At 30.8% G+C, this 21,508-nt stretch overlaps 1 protein-coding gene and 1 long non-coding RNA gene across 2 annotated transcripts; one reads left to right on the top strand and one right to left on the bottom strand.

Annotated features, from left to right (window-relative positions):
* Positions 1-701: 701 nt before the first annotated feature.
* Positions 702-3,385, top strand: LOC132742286 (uncharacterized). Its single transcript, XR_009627420.1, has 2 exons — positions 702-805; positions 2,761-3,385. It is a non-coding gene; the product is annotated as an uncharacterized LOC132742286 (long non-coding RNA).
* Positions 3,386-12,286: 8,901 nt separating this feature from the next.
* LOC132742287 (uncharacterized) lies at positions 12,287-20,017 on the bottom strand. Its single transcript, XM_060730652.1, has 2 exons — positions 19,820-20,017; positions 12,287-14,757 (listed from the first exon to the last, which is right to left on the bottom strand). The coding sequence occupies exons 1-2, from the start codon at positions 19,831-19,833 to the stop codon at positions 12,675-12,677; spliced, it is 2,097 nt and encodes a 698-aa protein (XP_060586635.1). The 5' UTR covers positions 19,834-20,017; the 3' UTR covers positions 12,287-12,674.
* Positions 20,018-21,508: the final 1,491 nt, after the last annotated feature.

Raw genomic sequence — 21,508 nt, 5'->3', positions numbered from 1 at the left:
GAAAAAACAAAAGCAGACAAAGGAGATTGATGTACATGACCACATTTATGGTAAGTTTGCAAATTGTGAATTTAAAATAACACAATATCTAAGGTACATTTACTTTTTACCAGTACTGCGTTTAAATTGTTGAAAATTGTAAAAATAATGGTGAATTTTTGGAATATAACTCCCTATACAGGGTTAGAGCAGTACCTCTCGACGCTTGACAGAAATCATGAGCACAAAGGAGAAAAATTTGAAAATATATTGCTTTTGTCGGCGATTCTGACATTTTCATTCATAATCGTCTTGTGAGGAGATGAATTAGCAATCATCGCGAAAACATATTACAAAAGCAGCCAAATTTCTCTATCTTTGAAATCGTATACAGAAACATTATACAGAAAAATTAAGGCCGGTGTATGTATTATTATACTGCATTGGTTTTTCCTTCACAAACACATTATAATCTGAAAATAACATGAAAACAGAGTATCATGCAGCTCTTGTTTTTAAGGCTTCTGCATACAACAAGTAAACAACTGAACAAGTATCCCAAATAGAATGCCTTTTAGGAATGCCTTAAACCGAAACTTTTAGTAAAAAAGGCATCGCCCAGCAAAAAGAAACCTCATTAGGTTACCTGTGCTTCCGAAATGCATATAAAATTTTGATAATGAACAAGTAAACCAAGTTAAAGCTGGTATGGTTTTCTGAGAAATGGATACTAACGAGTAGGTGAACTGACGCCAACGAGAGTCTCATGAAAAGACGGCATCTCCTCCGAAATTAATTGTGAAGGCATTGTACGATTATCAAGCAGGTATCTATTACAACTTAGGTATTTATTTACATTGTTTTCAAGGGACGGTTATTAAACTTTTTCGCGCATTGATATCTGCAGAAGCAAAATTACACATTTGAAGCCTGTGCAAAGTCCGAGAGCTTCTGCAGATGTTATTGTAGTAAAAAAGCCGCATTTCTTGCATAAAGTATTCGTCTGCTTCGGGAATATGTTATATTTCTTTCCTATAAAGAAACTGGTTTTGTAATGCACTTAACACGCGAGTGTGATGTCATGTAACAATTATGGGTTGTGGTCAGAGGCAATTCATTGGTAAATTAATAACCATTGACATACCAATGGTACTAATGTTTACGGACAAAATTTACCATTGGTAGATTAATTTGCTGACAAAAGGTGCTTTCAGAGTATTCCCAGTGGTACTAATACTTATAATCCATTGATAGCATCAAATACCATTGGTAGCATGGGTAAAGTATTTACTCTGAACGTATTTAATCATATTATTCATGTCATTGTTAATATAATGAACATATTAGCACCAAAGCTTAACCAATGGTAGCCTACCAATGGCACCCCATCTAACTGATCTTGATCATAAAGATAGCCATGACTTTGGTCCAGTTTTTATTGTAATTTGTCGTCATAAGTTAGACATGCCAACACTACCATAACACTAGTCTATCTGCAAATTTATCTAAAAAGAAAACAATGTCTTTCAATTTGACAGCAATGTAAATTGAAATTACTTGAAACAAGAAACTTATCGTGGGTTTCAACATGTTAAGCTGATATACCTAAAAGTTTATATTTACTTTATTTTTATTAAGAACTCGCAAAATAAATTGTATTATACCACAGTAAACCATGCGTCTTATTCAAATCATAAAAGACATTGCTGCAGCTGAATAAAAGTTACAATTGGCTATCTCAGATATGATTGGTGGTAAGTGAATAGTATTGAACAATTGCTTACAGCTTGTTGATAGTACATAACTTGGCATAGAAAACATGTAAGATTGCAAAGAAAGGAAATCATTGAATAAACTGAAATATTGACTTCCTTTTCCATTTTCTTTAAATTTATTACGATCACATTTGATATTTTAATAATTACATATTTTACGTGGCAAAATTAGTCGTGCTCTAAAAATGAAATACGCAGAGACTTACTTAATGAGTATGTACTCCATATCCAATTTATTGAATAACGTGAATAAAAGAATTTATAACATTTCTGTATATCATTCATAAAAATGTTATGACATTTTCACTATTGAAACTATTTTCAATATGTGCACACCTTATGTGCAATGTTTTAATCTTACGCTTAAACAAACGGACGAACAAACAAACAAACAAAATTTCCACTGAAAGTTTATCTCCACAAATACAGATCATTTCATCTGTTAATGAATATTACAGTATGCTAATTTAGTATCTTTTGCCCTAATTGCCCTTAGCTTTGTGATCCATACCGAAATATATTATAATATTGGCCAATGGTTTAGAAGGAGGTGTTTGAAACAAAAGTTGACAACGGATGACGGACGGACGCTGCCCAACATGAGCATGTTGTGCTCAGGTGAGCTGTAAATAAACTGAACAGCGGACTAATACATGGTACAAATACAAAACGATGAAATATGTAAAAACTTTCAAAAGCGTCGACAGCAACATCTTTTAAGATTTATTCTTAACAATTAAATCATTAATTAGTTGTTACATTTTTGATATATGTATACTTACATCGTACGATATTAGGGTCTATAAATGGAAATTTAAGGAAACGTGTTTGATATTTTGAAAAAAAGGTAACTACCGGTATATTAGCAAGGAAACGTGTTGTTTCTGATGTAAAAGTCTATAACACTTGATTATAATATGTGCTTAATTCTACCCCTCTTATTTTTAATTCCATGGAGTTTTCCTCACAGTAGTTATACCGGTGCAAATGTATTTTTCTATTATAGAAGATGATGATGAGATCTCTTTTGATCCAGGCGATATAATAACAGACATAGATCAAATAGATGAAGGTTGGTGGATTGGGACAACAGCAAATGGAGCACGCGGGATTTTCCCGGCAAATTTTGTGGAAGTTTGTGAAAACACTTAAGCTGACGTAACAGATGTTTAAGGAAACGAGAGTATTTTTAAAAGAAAATAAAAATAGAATACTTATAAGTTATAACTGACTACCCTGAAACGGATTATAGTTTACAGCAATATTCTTCAGGACTGTTTAAGGCGTAACAACCAACTCCAATTACCTATATGACCATAGTGTAGCATGGTCATTTATTTTTATTTATGTTTAAGATTAAAACCATAAAGAAATGATATAAAAATATTATGATTTGATAAGACAGACAGATGTGTTTAAGAAACAAGCCCCGGCCTTATTCAATAAAAATGTGAGCTTTTTAAAAAAAAAATTCATGGGTTAATTTTGAAAACAATAAGTTAATGAATATGTAGTGAGCTGCAATGTTACGAACGATACTTTGGAAATCTAAGTGTTGCATATATAGAATGCAAGCAATGTGATATAAACTATATTATGATGTTCAACTTTTATTAAACTGATTAACAACAGTTTTATTTGCTTGTCAATTAATTGTCTTGTAAATATTGCACTTCTTGATTATTCTTTAAAAGAATAAGAGTACATACACTTCAGTGATCTTTATGTTTTATACCCCCGCACAACAAAGTTGTAAGGGGGGGGGTATACTGGAATCAGCTTGTCCATCCGTCCGTCCGGCCGTCCGTCGGTTTTTCCTTGTTCGCCAAATAACTTAAGATTCCTTTGAGCCACAGTCTTCATATTAAGTCACAGCGGCCTTGACTAAAAAAAGCTTGTCCGCTCAATAACTTAAGATTCCTTTGACCACACCCTTCATATTTGGCATGGAGGTTAGTCATGGTGAGTAAATGACCCCTATTGATTTTGAGGTCATTGGATTAAAGGTCAAGGTCACAGGGCCTTGACTAAAAAAAGCTTATCCGCCCAATAACTTGAAATTCCTTTGACCCACAGTCTTCATATTTGGCATGGAGAATAGTCATGCTTAGAAGATGACCCCTATTGACTTTGAGGTCACTGGTCAAAGGTCAAGGTCACATCGACCTTGACTGAAAAAGCTTGTCCGCCAAATAACTTAAGAATCCATCGACCCACAGTCTTCATATTTGGCATGGTGGTTAGTCAAAATCATTAGATGACTCCTATTGATTTTTAGGTCACTGGGTCAAAGGTTAAGGTCTCAGAGGCCTTGACTAAGAAAAACTTGTCTGCCCAATAACTCAAGAATTTTTTAACCTACAGTCTTCATATTTGGCATTGAGTTAGTCATGATTAATAGATGGCCCTTATACATTTTGAGGTCACTGGGTCAAATGTCAAGGTCACAGCGGCTCTCACTAAATAAAGCTTGTCATTTGTAGGATCCAATTGTGATTTTAGTAAGACACAAAATTATATTGTGGAGCTTGGTATGAGTCTCTGATTATATCAAAGATCTTCAGATGTCGACAAATATAGTGTATTCTATGTGATAAAAATAGATGGGGCAGCGGTGAAAAGTATTTTATGATCTTTCTGGGGAGGGATATTGTTGACGATTTCATTTTGGATACCGCTTAAGCCTACGCTGAAAAAAAGAGGTTGATTGTTGCACTTTTACATTTTCTCTCAAGTTCAGACTCTTCAAATCACCTCATATAATGTTGATATTTTCATTGCTTATGAGGGATTCTGCTCTTTTCAAGATTGTTATAGCTTTAATATATAGAGCTGAAAGCTTGATGCGCAGATTAAACGGCAGACGACTTTTACTTCTGACAAGGTTTAACTTTTTATGCCCCCACAAAGTGGGAGCATATAGCGTTGCACTTGTCCGTCCGTCCGTACGTCTGTCTGTCCGTCCGTCCGTCCGTACGTCCCAAAATCTTGTGAACGCAACTCCTCTTAAACCGGATGGCAGATTTTGCTTAAACTTACAGGGATGATCAACCTTAATGTGTAGATGGTAGTAAAGGAGGGAATTTTTGCTGCGACCAAATTTAACAGAATTATGACCCTTTGTTGATTTTTTACACCATATAGAAATTTTGTGAACGCAACTCCTCTTAAACCGGATGGCAGATTTTGCTTAAACTTTCAGGGATGATCAACCTTAATGTGTAGATGGTAGTAAAGGAAGGAATTTTTGCTGCGTCCAAATTTAACAGAATTATGGCCCTTTGTTGATTTTTTCACTATATACCATATAGTAATTTTGTGAACGCAACTCCTCTTAAACTGGATGGCAGATTTTGCTTAAACTTCCAGGGATGAACAACCTTAATGTGTAAATGGTAGTAAAGGAAGGAATTTTTGCTGCGACCAAATTTAACAGAATTATGGCCCTTTGTTGATTTTTTCACTATATACCATATATAAGTTGTCAGTGGGGGCATCCGTGTCCTTTGGACACAGTTCTAGTTTAAATATGAAAACAAAACGTGCTTTTATGAATATAAGAATACTTTCAGAACACTTTATAAACTTATAAATATTTTCCACTAAACGGAATCAAAAGATCTACTTAGCCTCAATTAAAGTACATTGCATTTTTAAAGGAGCGATAAAATTATCTATCAATCATATAACACACTATACGGCACACGGCATATCTTATATCTTTCTTTGTACTTGAAGAGATACTAAGTAATTTATTTGCGGTGTCTTCTTGATATATTTGCATGGGAACAAATGACCAACTTTTACCAGGCCACTCATTTTAATTTTATAGTTAAAATGTAAATAAATAAATTCAACTAAAAAGATCAATACATTATTTTGACACTATATATTGCGAATTAAATATTGTTTAACTATGTATACTTAAACGGTCCATTTCATCTAAACCGAAAGAATAACGCTATTGTAAATGGTCATGTCTTTATTGCAAATAAAGGAAATCAATAAAAATAAATAAAACAAAAAATAACGAATAAACGTTATATAGCTCATAAAGTTTTGTAAATTACATGTATTAAACTTAAAATTGTATAATGCATTAATCAGTGGCCACGTGTGATCTTCAGTGACAAATCCAAATTCACCCGAGACTTTCGTGATGGTCAAAGAGGTCTGATGTTGACAAGGCGAACGTTTTAATGAGGTTGCTGATCCATAATCCATAAGCTAGCTGGATAGCTTCCTTACATGAAAGAATTCCAAAGAATGGTCTAGGTCATATCTAAATTATTCAATCACAAGTGTTTTGTCCAGTATAAATCAAATCCTTACATAAATAACAAACTTTATGACAACTTAACCAAAATTCAATAATTTTACCTTGACAGTCAAGGTCGTTTATTGCTCAAGGTCAAGGTCAGTTCAACCTTTTAGAAGGTCTTGTCTCTCAAGTTCAGAATCTTCAAAATCAACTCATATAATTTTGATGTTTTCATTGCTTACAAGGGGTTCCGCTCTTTAATTTCAAGATTGTTATATCTTTAATATATATATAGAGCTAAAAGCTTGATCCGCAGATTAATTAAACGGCAGACGATTTTTACTAACAAGTTATATTTTTTAAATAAACGGCTTATGCTTTCAGAACAAAACATACTTTTATGAATATTTCAATACTTTCAGACCACTTACAACAACAACAACAACAACATAAACGTTTATACAGACTCATATACAGAACAACAATACAGAAAAAAGTTTTAAACATTGTACTGGTAATTAACATGGGGACAGCGATGAAACATCTATATATAAATAAATATAATTTTTATATATAAGTTAATAAACTTATAGATATCTTCCACTGAACTCCACATCGAAACCGGAATCAAAAGATCTACTTAGCCTCAATTAAAGTAAATTGCATTTTTAAAGGAGTGTAAAATTTGAAAAAACCAATCAAAAAACTTTTTGAGGTTTTTCTTTTCTTCCTCTTGTTTTGAAGGATATTTTGAAAAATTTTTCGGTGTCTTCTTTGTTTTTTTGGTTGGGGGGGGAAAAAAATTTCCCCAATTTTAATTTAGGAACAAATTTTAACATTTTGTTTAAAAAATAAAAAAAATTTGGGGAAAAAAATACAAAAGGTAAAAATTTAAAAGCAATTTTTTTTGACAATTTATTTTTGGGGTTTATTTAAATGTATATGTAACAGTCTTTTTAAATTAACCCAAAAAAGAATTGGGGGCATTTCCCCCCCAAGGTTTAAAATTGGGTTTTTTTTTGGGCAAATAAATTTTAATAAAAAAAATAAAGGTTTTTTATATAAATAAAAATTTGGTTGAAAATTTTTGATCTGAAAAATTTAAAAAAAATTTTTTTATAAAAGCTTAATAATTTTTAAAGGTTAATTTTTAAAAATTAAAAATAAAAATACAAAAGTTCATTATTCATTAATTTTTATGGAGCAGAATAATACATTATTCATTAATTTTTATGGAGCATAATAATATATTAGAAACCTATGAAACAAGGGGATTTTTGTTCGGGTATGCGAAGGGGATTTTGACTCAGTTTTATTGATGAAACAGCTGTAATATATATGTCTTTGAGAGAATGCAGTATCTATCGGTCTATTTTATAAGAAATGTAAGGCCGTACATTTTAAAAGAAAAGTTTAAGCCTCAAGCAAACATTTGAAAGAAAATTTTGCAAATTTTTAAGGATTATAACTACAAAATTTTTATGTAAAATATATTTATTAAACATTAATGCACCAAGGGAAAAGTCAATTATAAAATGTCAGAAATTGAAATAAAAATTGTTTAATTAATTGAGTTCTAGAAATAAAATAAATGTTCTAGTGTTTCTAAGTGAATTTGTTTTGTAAATAGTTTCTGTTTAGGGTATCAAAGATATTTTTGAAATTTAAAATGGTTACAAGACTTATGTGAAAGCGTATCAGTAATAGATTGCACAGATAATTGCAAGAGTATTTAATAACTTTTTCATGTTCAAATAACATGTAAATGAAATTTTGTGAAAATTTATTTGTTGGATTATTCTGTCTTCAACATGAGTTTGTATATCTGATATTGTTAGCTTAGGCTATTCTTGGTGATACTTATCACATTATTACAGTATTGGTGATAATATGTGGTACTCTCACGGATTATTATTGCACTCGAACTTGTGGCTTTATGTATATTCACTTGCCTTTTATACGCGCGGATTATTAGCAAAGGGTATTGTGCAATAGCCATATACTTACTGTAACATGTTGATTCAAAACTTCTTAAAACCATATGACACTGTGAAAATTTATGACACTGTGATAATTCATGACACTGTTGGGTATGATTTATGACATTTTACACACTCATATGCAAATCTTGTTGCAAAAATGTGATTATACCCTATACTCTTGTTGGTATAAATTTACATTTTAGATGAAAAAATATTTTTAGGGACATTTTAGTGAATAATGTGACATTTAAATGACATTTTAGTGATAATATATGACAATTAAGTGACAAGTGACATTTTTAGTGATAGTGTATGGCAATTAAGTGACAAGTGACATTTTAGTGATAGTATATGACAAATAAGTGACATGTGACATTTTAGTGATAGTATATGACATTTAAGTGACATGTGACAATTAAGCGATTGTATGTGACATTAAAGTGGCATGTGACATTTTAGTGATTATAAGTGACATTTAAGTGACATGACATTTTAATGGCAGTATGTGACATTTAAGTAATATGTGATGTTTTAGTAATTGTATGTGACATTTAAATGACATATGACATTTTAATGACAGTATGTGACAATTAAGTAATATGTGACATTTTAGTGAGTGTATGTGACATTTTTAGTGACATTTTAGTGATTGTTTGTGACATTTAAGTGACATTTTAGTGATAGAAAGCTTCATTTGGGTGACATTTAGTAAATGTATGTAACATTTTAGGGATTGTATATGATTTTTAAGTGACATGTAACATTTTTTGTAATATTATATAACATATTAGTGACAATATGTGACATGTTAGTAATTATGTGACATTTCAATGATAGGTGTAATGTGACATTTAATTGATAGTATTTGACATTTTAGTGATACTGATATTCCTTGTGATTATAATAACTTGTATTCTTGATTGAAATATGTGATGGTATTCTTGATGATATATGACACTTTCTATGACACTATATGACACCATTGGTGAGTATCATGTGACACTCTATGTGAAAGTGTTATTGTCACTCTAAGTGATAATTTGAAAAACAATTGGTGACTTGGAATATTTGTTGAAATTATTTGACTCTCTTGATAATTATATGTGACACTCTTGAAAATAAAACGGGACACCATAAGTAATAATATGTAATTTCCTTGGATAAAATACGTGACAGTTGATGAAAACTTTCCCAAAATGTGACATTACTATATGGTTATTAAATGAAACACCCTTAATTATCAGTGATAATACATTACTATTTCAGAGAAACTATCTGCCGCTCTTGACTTTTTGTTCCCTCTTGTTTTAGAATCCATGACACTTATATGATGATAATTATGTGACACTGTAATTCTATGACATTCATCTAATCTGTGTTATTTCCGTGATCAAAGGGAAATATTTAAGGCATTTTGTTCTCCAATAGGTATTATCCTGTTCTATAAATTGCCAAAAGGTAATACAAGCCAGCAAAAGATGACTGCTATTAATAAGTTCAATCAGTAACTTTTTCGAAAATTTAGCAGGACGCCAAATATAACAATAACTTGAAAAATAAGAATAGTTGCCAGTTTTATGCGTTATTCGTATATAAAGTTTTCAAAAAGGTAATGAATCTGTTGATAATTCGCTGAACACATAAAAATGTTGATGGGTTATGAATTGTCTGACAAATGAATAGATTATCGCAAGGATGTCATAACATAGTTTTAAGGTGAATTGAGTTCCACTTATGTCACATTGACTAGTCAGAAAAAGTGTCTGGAAAACATATTGTAGTTAGTAACAGACTCTGTTCCTCTTATACAAAAAGAAGTAATTATATTTACATCAATTGTCTGTGGTCTATAAACACAATGTTTAAACAAACTGCACCTCTAGATTAGATGTACATGTATCAAAATGAACTGAGAAAGTTTTTAGGCTTCAGAGCGATATCTAAATTATATCAAACAGAGAGATACATGTATATCAAAATGATATCAAAAGGGACTTGCATGTATAAAGGCTCTACAGATTTATATCAGAATGTTATCCACAAGAACTTATATTGTGTGTTGACTCTAGAGGAATATTTATCAAAATAATAATAAATGGAATTTGTGTCTCTGTATGATGTAAAAATATATCAAAAGAATATATTAAATGGGACTTGTGTCTGTGTATGATGAAATAATATATCAAAAGGATATTAAACGGGACTTATGTCAGTCTGTGTTTGGTGTAATAATATATCAAAATGATATAAAATGGGACTAATGTCAGTCTGTGTTTGGTGTAAAAATATATCAAAAGGATACTAAATGGGACTTGTGCCTGTGTTTGATGTAATAATATATCAAAAGAATATTAAATGGGACTTGTGTCTGTGTTTGATGTAATAATATATATAAAAAGGATATTAAATGGGACTTGTGTCTGTGTTTGATGTAATAATATATCAAAATGATATTAAATGGGACTTGTGTCTGTGTATGATGTAATAATATATAAAAAGGATATTAAATGGGACTTATGTCTGTGCATGATATAATAATATATCAAAATGATATTAAATGGGACTTGTGTATGTGTATGATGTTAATATATATCAAAATCATATTAAATGGGACTTGTGTCTGTGTTTGATGTAATAATATATCAAAATGATATTAAATGGGACTTGTGTCTGTGTATGATGTAAATATATATCAAAATGATATTAAATGGGACTTGTGTCTGTGTTTGATGTAATAATATATATAAAAAGGATATTAAATGGGACTTGTGTCTGTGCATGATGTAATAATATATCAAAATGATATTAAATGGGACTTGTGTCTGTGTATGATGTAAATATATATCAAAATGATATTAAATGGGACTTGTGTCTGTGTTTGATGTAATAATATATATAAAAAGGATATTAAATGGGACTTGTGTCTGTGCATGATGTAATAATATATAAAAAGGATATTAAATGGGACTTGTGTCTGTGCATGATTTAATAATATATCAAAATGATATTAAATGGGACTTGTGTCTGTGTTTGATGTAATAATATATATAAAAAAGATATTAAATGGGACTTGTGTCTGTGCATGATGTAATAATATATAAAAAGGATATTAAATGGGACTTGTGTCTGTGCATGATGTAATAATATATCAAAATGATATTAAATGGGACTTGTGTCTGTGTATGATGTAAATATATATCAAAATGATATTAAATGGGACTTGTGTCTGTGTTTGATGTAAATATATATCAAAATGATATTAAGCTATATGTGATATGAGTGTTAGAGGATAAAATCAAAATTTGGTTATTAAAGAAGGAAAGATGAATATTGATCAGGCTCGGACAATAAATCAATGTTTGAGTTGTGAAACTGACTTGTATTATGACATGTCTACCGGTATGTTGTATATCCATGAAATAAAAGAAATCTATGACAAAATCATATATGATTATGAATTTTATATGACATCAAAGAATTTGACGTTTGATTATCAGTGTTAGTAAGGGATGTTAGTATATTATTTATATATATAAGCTGAGATATCTAGGATAATGGACACACGTATTGGTTCAGGGCAAATCTTTCTTGTCATTATAAATATAAATGATATTAACACAGACAAGATAGATATCAGTATAAGAATAATATCTGTATAGTAAAAGTTTGAAAACAGTACAAATGGATGGAGAGAGGACATTGTGAATATAGATATAGAAATAGAATGTAATAAAAGTTATTATATGATCTAAATATAGCTGCAATCTCATTGGTCCACACAGTAGTCAACAGAACTTTTTATAAAATCATATTTACTGGGTGTAGTATAATATTCACTGGCTGAATTGGATTTTCCCAGTCTAAAAATAGATTGAGACTCGTATTCAATGATCATACACCGTAGACTGTTAAATACGCGTGTTACTTAAAAAATAATTGTTGCTTTTTGTTCTTTATGGCATATTTCTCGATTAAAATATAAAGACATTACCATTTTACTTAAAGGCTACACCGCAATGATGAGTATAAAATTGAATTACTTTTGTATGCGCAGCGTTCGCCAAGTCGTTGCACGCCTAACACGTGCGTCTTTTTTCCCGCGCTTCAACGAGGCAAAATTTGTACATGTATATATAAGGTTGTACTTTTTGTGATTTTTTTTATTTCTTAGCCTATTCATATAATAAAACAATTATTGACTAGTGTCAATCGCCTCGGTCAATATGTCATCTGCCGGTGAATATCACATCATATTCAATGGCTCACTAGTCAATAATTGTATAATATTAATACAGAAAAGATTACAAAAGATAAATATTGCGCATTAAAATGAATTCTAGAACCAGAATAATTTAGTGGAATAAACTTGCCCAGATTTAAATTTGGAAATATCTAATATTATGTTACAAAGTAAACGGCCGCCACTTGATTTAACAATTTTTACAACATCGGTGACTTTGATGATTATATGATAACTGAAAGACTTTCAATGTTTAGTGAGAAGTTAAATATTGTTACATCCACTTTGATTATGTTATTTGAAACTAACAAGTTACAGAAAGAATGACGAAAGGCATATATTTTAACATCTGAGTCAGTCTGATACACACAATCTACTTAGTATATAATCATTGAAAACTTCAGTTGTAAAACTGTCATCTGTTTTTTGACCCCTCATTATTGGCTAGCCAATAAGCCAGAAAGGAGTTTACATATATGAATGATTGCTACATTGTTTCTTGGCTTTAGTTGAAGAGAAAGCAGGTAATAATTTAATGCCTGTTGAGGTTTGTTTTCTTGTTCCATACATTGTCCTAAGATGTTGAGGGCTGTTTCTCTATGTCCAAGGTTTTCATCAGTTACTATGGTTCTTATAAGTTTACTAAGTGCTTGTTGTTGATCTTGATGTCTTTGTAGATGACAGTAGATCTTATATTGTAGAAAGTATAGGAAAGGTAGAGAATCAACTACAGCCCAGTCCATCCAATAGTGTAACTGATGTCTGTGTATCATGTCATCTTGTGTACATCTGAACATTTCATATTTTAGTTCATGAGGAACACAGTTGATCTCTTTCTGTATGAATCTGACACAAAATGCTGTAAAATGTTTGATACAGTCCTCACTTTGTTCACTACATACCCTCTTGAATTCTGCTGTTACTGCTGGTGCAGGTTTATCCCAGCAGCCGCAGAAAGGTATAACAGGATAAGAGTAATATTGTTGTTCAGTGTGTCTTAAAATTACTTCAGCTTTCTCCATATATCCTGTACTGTAGAACACTGAAGCACATTTAAGTTTGCTAGATGAGATATCTGAGTTTAAACCAGCTGATAACCAAACCAATGCTAGAGGTAACACTTGACTATTTTCAGCAATGCTGAATGATGCCATGATAGATCCATATGTGGTATAAAGAAAAGGTGATAGAAACTTGAATGCAGCCTGTTCTAATCTATTATCATTAACATTGAAAGTAATTAGTTTACCTATACAATGCTTTTTGTGTAAATGTTCTAAAACATGCTTATGAGTTACGCTTGTAATGTGTGCTGTGATTAAATATTCTGAGGTCATATAAAATTCATGTATTGCAAGAGAAGATTGATAATAATATGCTCCGTGTGGTACCATGTTCAGTTTAATTTGAAGTCTCAGGCCAAGATCATCAATATCAATTCTATGTAACATTTTTCTGTCATTCTGTATAAAATCACTAATTTTTTTTAAAAGTTCATGTCTTTTTTCAGCTGTAAATTGCCCTGCCATCAAATTGCTTTCTCGGATAATGAAATGTGAACAACAGTCACTCTGTACACAGCTGTGTAATTCTAATAAGCAGTATGTTAAGCATATATATAAATTGTTCTCTTTCCATATACTTGACTCTGTGTTTTCTATACAGTGTAAAAGAACTGTTTTACACATAAAACTTGATATGTTGATTGTCCCCTGAGGATTAAGGAAGGATTTAAGAATCATTTTCATTAATACATAGCACCTTATTTGTGTTATATTTAGGTTTGACATAAGAAACCTCTCTGCCAATGATGTAGATATTCTCCATTCCAATTCAGGATATTCACCGACTTTACTTCCTGTAGGAACAACAAAACACCCAGTACTGGCTGCATATCCTTTCATGTCTTGTGTTGGCCATCTGCCAATACCTTGTCTCTCTAACCAACCGGATGCTGATTGAGGCCATGATTTACAGGGTAAAGAAAACACTGTGTCTGCATCACTTAGTCCAGGTTGTCCTTGTCTAGCAATTGATGGACCATGCTCTACAAAACCGGGAAACCTACCATTTAATAGTGTGCTTTTAAACAATATTCTTCCACTTCTATCAGTCATATGGTATTCATCAGGAATAACAGTGACAGGAAGAGGTTCATCATTTCTGAGCCTTTGTAAGAAACAATAACCAGGGGTAGTGTTCTCATCCTGTATCATGAGGTAGTTTAACTTGCCATGTTCCCACTCTGACAAGTCTTGTATTATATTGACATCATTACCACAGACTAGTATATCAAAGTCTGATTTCAGTCCTAAAGTAGTTGTACCTTCACTCCGGCTCCCTAGACGATATTCAGTTAAATTTTTATCAGTTAACCTGAAAGTGATATTACCCATAGTCTCTAGCAGCATTAAATGTCTTCTCCTTTTCATCACCATTCTTTCATTGACACCAATGTCATCTAAAACCTCTGACAACGCCAATGATACGCTTTCTCTGTAGTCATGTTCTTGAAACATTCTGTAATATATTAGTAAAAATGTTGTAGTCACTCACTAAATTAATTTTGTCACATACTTTTACTTGTAACCTTGTTACTTATTTGACCTTTATGTCCTAGAACAGCATGGGAAAGTAAGTATTGATGTTATGAAATTTTTAGGTAGATATCAATTTAATAATAATAAAAATAATAATAATAATAATAATAATGATAATAATGATAAAATAATATTGTATAGATTTGTTCCTTTTATCTATATGTATTTGTTTTGATATTAACCTAACTTTATTATTTGAATCAGGTTTTAATTGTTGTAAGGTGTTATTTTCTTGATATTTATTTTTTAAACTTTATTGATGCAACTTTTTACCAAAAGTTTCTGTTATGGTTGATTTTCTTCCACTATGTTTCGACTTAAAACTTTACTACTATAAAAGACGTTGTTTTTTTCCATTTTTTGTTAAACAAAAAAAAAACAATAAATTTTATTATAAAAGATATGTAACTCCATTTTAATGCTTTATCAGTAGTTAATAGAATTATGTCCCTTTAAATAGTAAATTTATAATATAATATTAATATTGCATCCAGAACTTTCATAAATAATGTATTTACTAAAATGTGAAACTTTGTTTAAAAATAGAAAAAAATAAACGTACGGTACTTTGAAAGTTGTATTTGACACTATGTCTTGAAAAAATATGAAAATAATTGTACTGACTTTCTGTTTGACAAGGTTATAAGTTTTACTGTTTTTTCTTCCTTTTTTGGTTTTAAATGAAAATATGAAGGGGAATAACTCACTTCCCTTTCCTATGTTGTAAAATTTAATTTGATTATTTCCCCTGTTAATTTGTGAAAAATTATATGCATGTATTTATTCAGAATAATTATATGGCTATACCTCTTCATATATCTTTTAAGAATATGTTGATTTATTTTTATTGTTCAATATTTTGCTTGCAATATTCTTTAAAAACATGTCTTAATAAATTCTGTATTGAATATTTTTTAACTGTATATATAAACTTTATTCTGTATCACTAGAAATTGTAAAAAAAAACTTAAGTTAAGGATTTGATTTTATTTTAGACACAAGACGTTCACAAACCTATGGTCAGTGTACTTGTATGTTTTTCTAAAGTGTATATAAGTATCTGAAGAAAAACACTTAAAGCTTTTGGGTAAGACAATCATGTACACAGCCCTCTTTTTGCCATATATTTTCAGGCACTTGTTTTAAATATATAACCGTATAAAATAAACATAATGACTCAATATTTTAAGACATAAAATGAAATGATTGAAGTGTAATTGAAGAAATATAAATTTATTGTAGGAAATGTATTTCTTTGAACAAATTCTTGTGTTAGTTTTTAAGATAATCCACTTTGTCTTAAAAATAAGTCATGATTTTCTCTGTTTCCTGAGCAGTAATAAATTTAACTAATTAACTGAGTTTTATTTGATGTAAGAGTTGTAAATAACTGAATATATCTGTCTTTGAGAGTATGTAACATATATCAGCCTTGTATGTGGGAAATATAAGACATCATGCTTTTGAAATTAAGTTAAAACCTCAGGAAAACTTTTGGACAGGCATATAAACTTCAAAGTTTTGATGGAAAGTTAAAGCATAATCTAAGAAGGGAAAAAGTGAAAAATAATATGTTAACAATTTTAAATTGATAAATATAAATTCTAATTGTAAATATTTAATTCTTCACAATTGAATTTGTTTTGTTTGTAGTTATAATGATAGTATGTGACAGCTATGTGACACACTGAGTGATAATATGTGACAATTTTGATGAAAATAGGTGACACTGTTGGTATATATGGTGTGAAATGGAATATATGATATCCTTAGTGATAGCTTGAATTGGTATTTTAATATCTGTTTCCACAAGATATTGATAAATTATAAATGTACATGTATAATGTTGATAGAATTTATCTCAAATCTTTGAAATGATATTAATCACACTTGGTGAAAATATTTGATAATTTGTGGCACTTGTTGCAATAAAGTGTGATACTGTGTGATAGAATGTGACACTCTTTATGATGCTATGGAGTCTAAGTAATGCTATTTAGTAAATAAATTCAAACCCGTTCAAAGAAGAGGGGGTATATTGTTTTACTAATGTCCGTCTGTCTGCCGGTCTGTCCGTCAGTAGACCAAATGGTTTCCGCTGATAATCTTGAAATCTATTTATCACAAAGTCTTCATATTTCACATAGTGATTGGTCATAACTAGTAGAGGACCCCTATTGATTTTGGTGTCACTAGGTCAAAGGTTAAGGTCACAGGGGCTTTAAATGTCAAAATTGTTTCCGCTGATTATCTTAAAAATATTCATCACAAAGTCGTCATATGTCACATAGTGATTGGTCATAACTAGTAGATGACCCCTATTGATTTTGGAGTCACTAGGTCAAAGGTCAAGGTAACAGGACCCTTAAATGTCAGAATGGTTTTCGCTAATTATCTAGAAAAGTATTCATCAAAATTTTTCATATTTCACATATTGATTGGTCATAACTAGTAGATGGACCCTATTGATTTTGTGGTCAGTAGGTCAAGGTTAATGGGCTTTGAATGGTAATATGATTTCAACTTTTTATCTTGGTAACTATTTGTCACAAAGTCTTCATATTTCAAATATAGATTAATCATAACTAGTAGATGACCACTATTGATTTTAGGGTCACTAGGTCAACGGTCTAGGTCACACGGGCCTCAAATGTCAGAATGGTTTCTTCTCAATATCTTGGTTACAATTCATGGCAAAGTCCTCATATTTCATATATTGATTGGTCATAACTAGTAGCGACCCCTATTGATTTTTGGGTCACTAGGTCAAAGGTCAAGGTCACAGGGGCCTTGAATGGTATATGTTTCCACTTATTATCATGGTTACTATTTATCACGAAGTCTTCATATTTCACATATTGATTGGTCATATTTAGCAGATGACCCCTATTGATTTTTGGGTCACTAGGTCAAATTTCAAGGTCACCAGGGCCTTAAATGTCAGAATGATTTCTGCTCATTATTTTGGTCACAATTTATCACAAAGTTTTCATATTTCACATATTGATTGGTCATAACTAGTAGATGACCCTTATCGATTTTTAGGTCACTAGGTCCAAGGTCAAGGTCACAGGGGCCTTAAATTTAAATATGATTTTCGCTTATTATCTTGGTTACTGTTTATCACAAAGTCTTCATATTTCACATATCGATTGTTCATAACTATTAGATGACTCTTATTGAATTTGGGGTCACCAAGGTCAAAGGTCAAGGTCACAGGGTCTTTGAATGATAGTATGATTATAGCTAATTATCTTAAAAGATAATTATCACAAAGTCTTCATATTTCACATAGAGACTGGTTATAACGAACAGATGATTGGTCTTGCTTTTGGGGTCACCAGATCAAGATCAAAAGATCAAGGTCACAGGGGCCTTAAATGTCAGAATGGTTTCCGCATATCATTTTTAAGACTTTTATCACAAAGTCTTCATATTTCACATACTGATTGGTCATAACTAGTAAGTGACCCCTATGATTTTGGAGTCACTAGGTCAAAGGTCAATGTCACAGGGTTCTTGAATGTTAGTATGGTTTCCGCTATTTTTCTTGAAAACTGTTCATCACAAAGTCTTCATATTCCTAATATTGATTGGTCATAACTATTTGATGACCCCTATTGAGTTTGGGTCACTTGTTCAAAGGTCTAGGTCACAGGGGCCTTAAATGTCTCATTATCTTGAAAACTATTCATCACAAAGTCTTCATTATTTTTCTTTTTTCCATAATTGAACACTTCCATGTACCCATTTATGGCAAGTTTCTATAACAAAATTATCAATTATGTGAGTCAAGGGCTAGAAAGAGGGGCATATGTGTCGTTCGACATTTCTTGTTTCTTTTTGGATAAATTGTTTCATGTATTGTCAAATTAAAAAAATTATGGTGAAAAATACCCCTTGATACATGTAATCTACTGGTTAGCTCTTTTTTATTTAAATTACCAAAGCAGACAAGTTGTTTCCTGGTCTTTTTTTTAAGTCAATTATGTTTTATGAATAGCTCTACGGATGCTGTTTCAAGAAGGCTTAACAGTGATATGATGCACTTTCCCACAATAAAAATACTGAAATACTTAGTTTGAAACAAGGCAGTATTGTTTTTCCAACAGAAAAACAAAACAAAATGCTGATTTAATGACATTCTTGGTGATAATATGCTATACTTCTGTATACTCCAGTAAATCTTTGAAAGACTAAATCTTTACTTTATTAAGACTTGATGGTACATGCTTTTTTCATATATGTAAAAAATGTTTGAAAACCAGTTTTATCGTTGTTACAGATGTCCCATTCGTGTTTAAATATTAAGATATTTTTGGTAGAGTGTTTGCAGGGGCGTAACACGTTGGAGGGGGGCAGGATCTGACCCACAAGCGTCTGTGTTGCAAGTTTGTTTTGATGATTTCTAGGTAAAGTTTGAATATGGGTTACCTGGGTCATACTGGCCAAATATGGAAAAACTTTGTTAACACTCTAGAGGTCACATTTTTTACTCAATTGTCATCAAACTTGGTCAGGATGCTTGTCTAAGTAATTGCTTGGACGAGTTGGATGGATCAGGTGAGCGATCTAGGGCATCTTGGTCCTCTTGATTGGGGAGTAGAATAGGCCTTTAATTTTTTTATGTTGAAATTCATATTTGTTTTACTTTACTTCCATTTTTTGTTGAAAATATAAAAGACAAATAATGTTTAATTAAAAAATGATTGATTTATATGTCTGCTTTTGCATTCTACAGTTACATAAAAATTGTTAAGGCTTAATGATATGTCATCATAGTTATATATCTAATAAATTTTCAGTTTTTATGTTTTTGATATTCAAAGGCCGTTGAATTGTAATTTGAAGCAAAATATTGACTAAGGAGATAATTGAATTGAACACAAATCTAATAAAATATAACATGTATTACTTTTAAAAACATTGTTCAATATAAATATGAAATTTTCTTTAATTATGAGAATATATTTTAAACTTACTTTGAATTTGACATAAAGTTTTGAAGATAATCCAAAAATGGTATTGACTTTCTGTTTGACAAGAAATGGGGAAATTTTACAATTTTTACTTCCTCTTTTGGTTTTTACTGAAAAGTTTAAAGGGGAATAACTCACTTCGTTTTCCTGTTGTTATGAAAATTGATTGGATTATTTCCCTTATTAGAAATTTAAGAATTATATATATGAAGTTCCATATATTTAATCAATAAAGAAGTTATTTAAACAACAAATTATTTAAAAGGAATGTTGCATGTAAAATTATGCTCTTAGAGATGAATGACATATTTTCATCAGAAAAATAATAATTGTTATATAAATAAGGTTTTTCAGTCAAGGGCATTAACTTGTGTTTATATTTGTGGTTGTTGATAAATGGTCAGTTCATTGTATTTCATTAGAAAATTTATATAGATGCTGGTATACAAAATAATTATATGTCCATAGTCATATACATAGAGGATATTTGTTTGTTTTGCATGTAAGATTGAAATATAATTTCACTGAGTGAACACCAGATGCAATATTTTCACGAGTGGCGTAGCCACTCGTGAAAATATAATTTAGCTGGTGTTCACGAATGAAATATATTTCAATCTTATAAGTAAAACACATAAATTTTCTTTTTATTTCATGCTTTTTAAGTGATTTTAAGTATTTTTACTGATTTTGCCGCGAAACGTCGCGCATCTACTTTGTGACGTCATCACATCATGACGTCACATCATCAATTTTGAAATATAGTTCTGTTAGATTTTCTCTCATTTTGTTACATTTTTAACATGGTGTATGGTGACATCGACTTTCTTTTCCTAAAGAAGCAAAATTTACGTATGACGGCATTTTTTTCTGCCTGTTATTCCATTAAGTTTGATTTTCTTTTCATCCGCATTCAGATATAGTCCGGCTACAGTGAAAATTATATTTTATAAATTTCACTAGTGGTTTATCAGAATATAATCATCTGATATATTACAATAAAACACTGGAAAGCATGAAATAACAGTAAAGAATATGGTGATTTATTTTCAGTATTACTATTATTATTCCTTTAAACTTACTGATGTTGTCTTTATAAATTCTGTTTTGAAGGATTTTTACTGTCTAAATAATCTTCATTCTGTATCACTAGAAATGATTCAAAACCTGTCAAGTGTTTGACTTTAAACACAATACACACATTGTATTAAAGTCTTGTATTAGTTGTTCTAAGTGTATATAAATATCTAAAGAAAAACATCCATGGTCTTTTTGTGTATGAATAAACTTTATTGTGTATCAATAAAAATCAATACAAATCTTGTGATGGAGCAATAAATTATATACATGTATAATGAGCATTTAAATTAGATTTGTCAGGCACTTACAACTTTTAAAAACTCCCCGAATAGAACAAAGAAAAGGATTTGATATGTAAGGCAGATAATGAAATGATTAAAGTATAACTGAATAAATATTTATTTATTATACACCCACAAATGAAATTTTGGGCGTTTATAGGTATGAGCTTGTCGGTTCATCTGTCCACCTGTCGGTCGGTCCACTTCACGATTTCAGGACAAAAACTAGTTTGGAATAAGATATCAATTGTCATTAAAGTTTGTATAGCAAGCTTATGTGGAGACCTCAGTTTGGATTGCTTTTGCATCATCTAGGGTCAAGGTCAAGGAC

Source organism: Ruditapes philippinarum, unplaced genomic scaffold (genome assembly GCF_026571515.1).
Source record: "Ruditapes philippinarum isolate M1 unplaced genomic scaffold, ASM2657151v2 ctg9159_1_1_1_1, whole genome shotgun sequence".
Classification (NCBI taxonomy): domain Eukaryota; kingdom Metazoa; phylum Mollusca; class Bivalvia; order Venerida; family Veneridae; genus Ruditapes; species Ruditapes philippinarum.
This window is presented reverse-complemented; position numbering and strand designations above follow the sequence as displayed.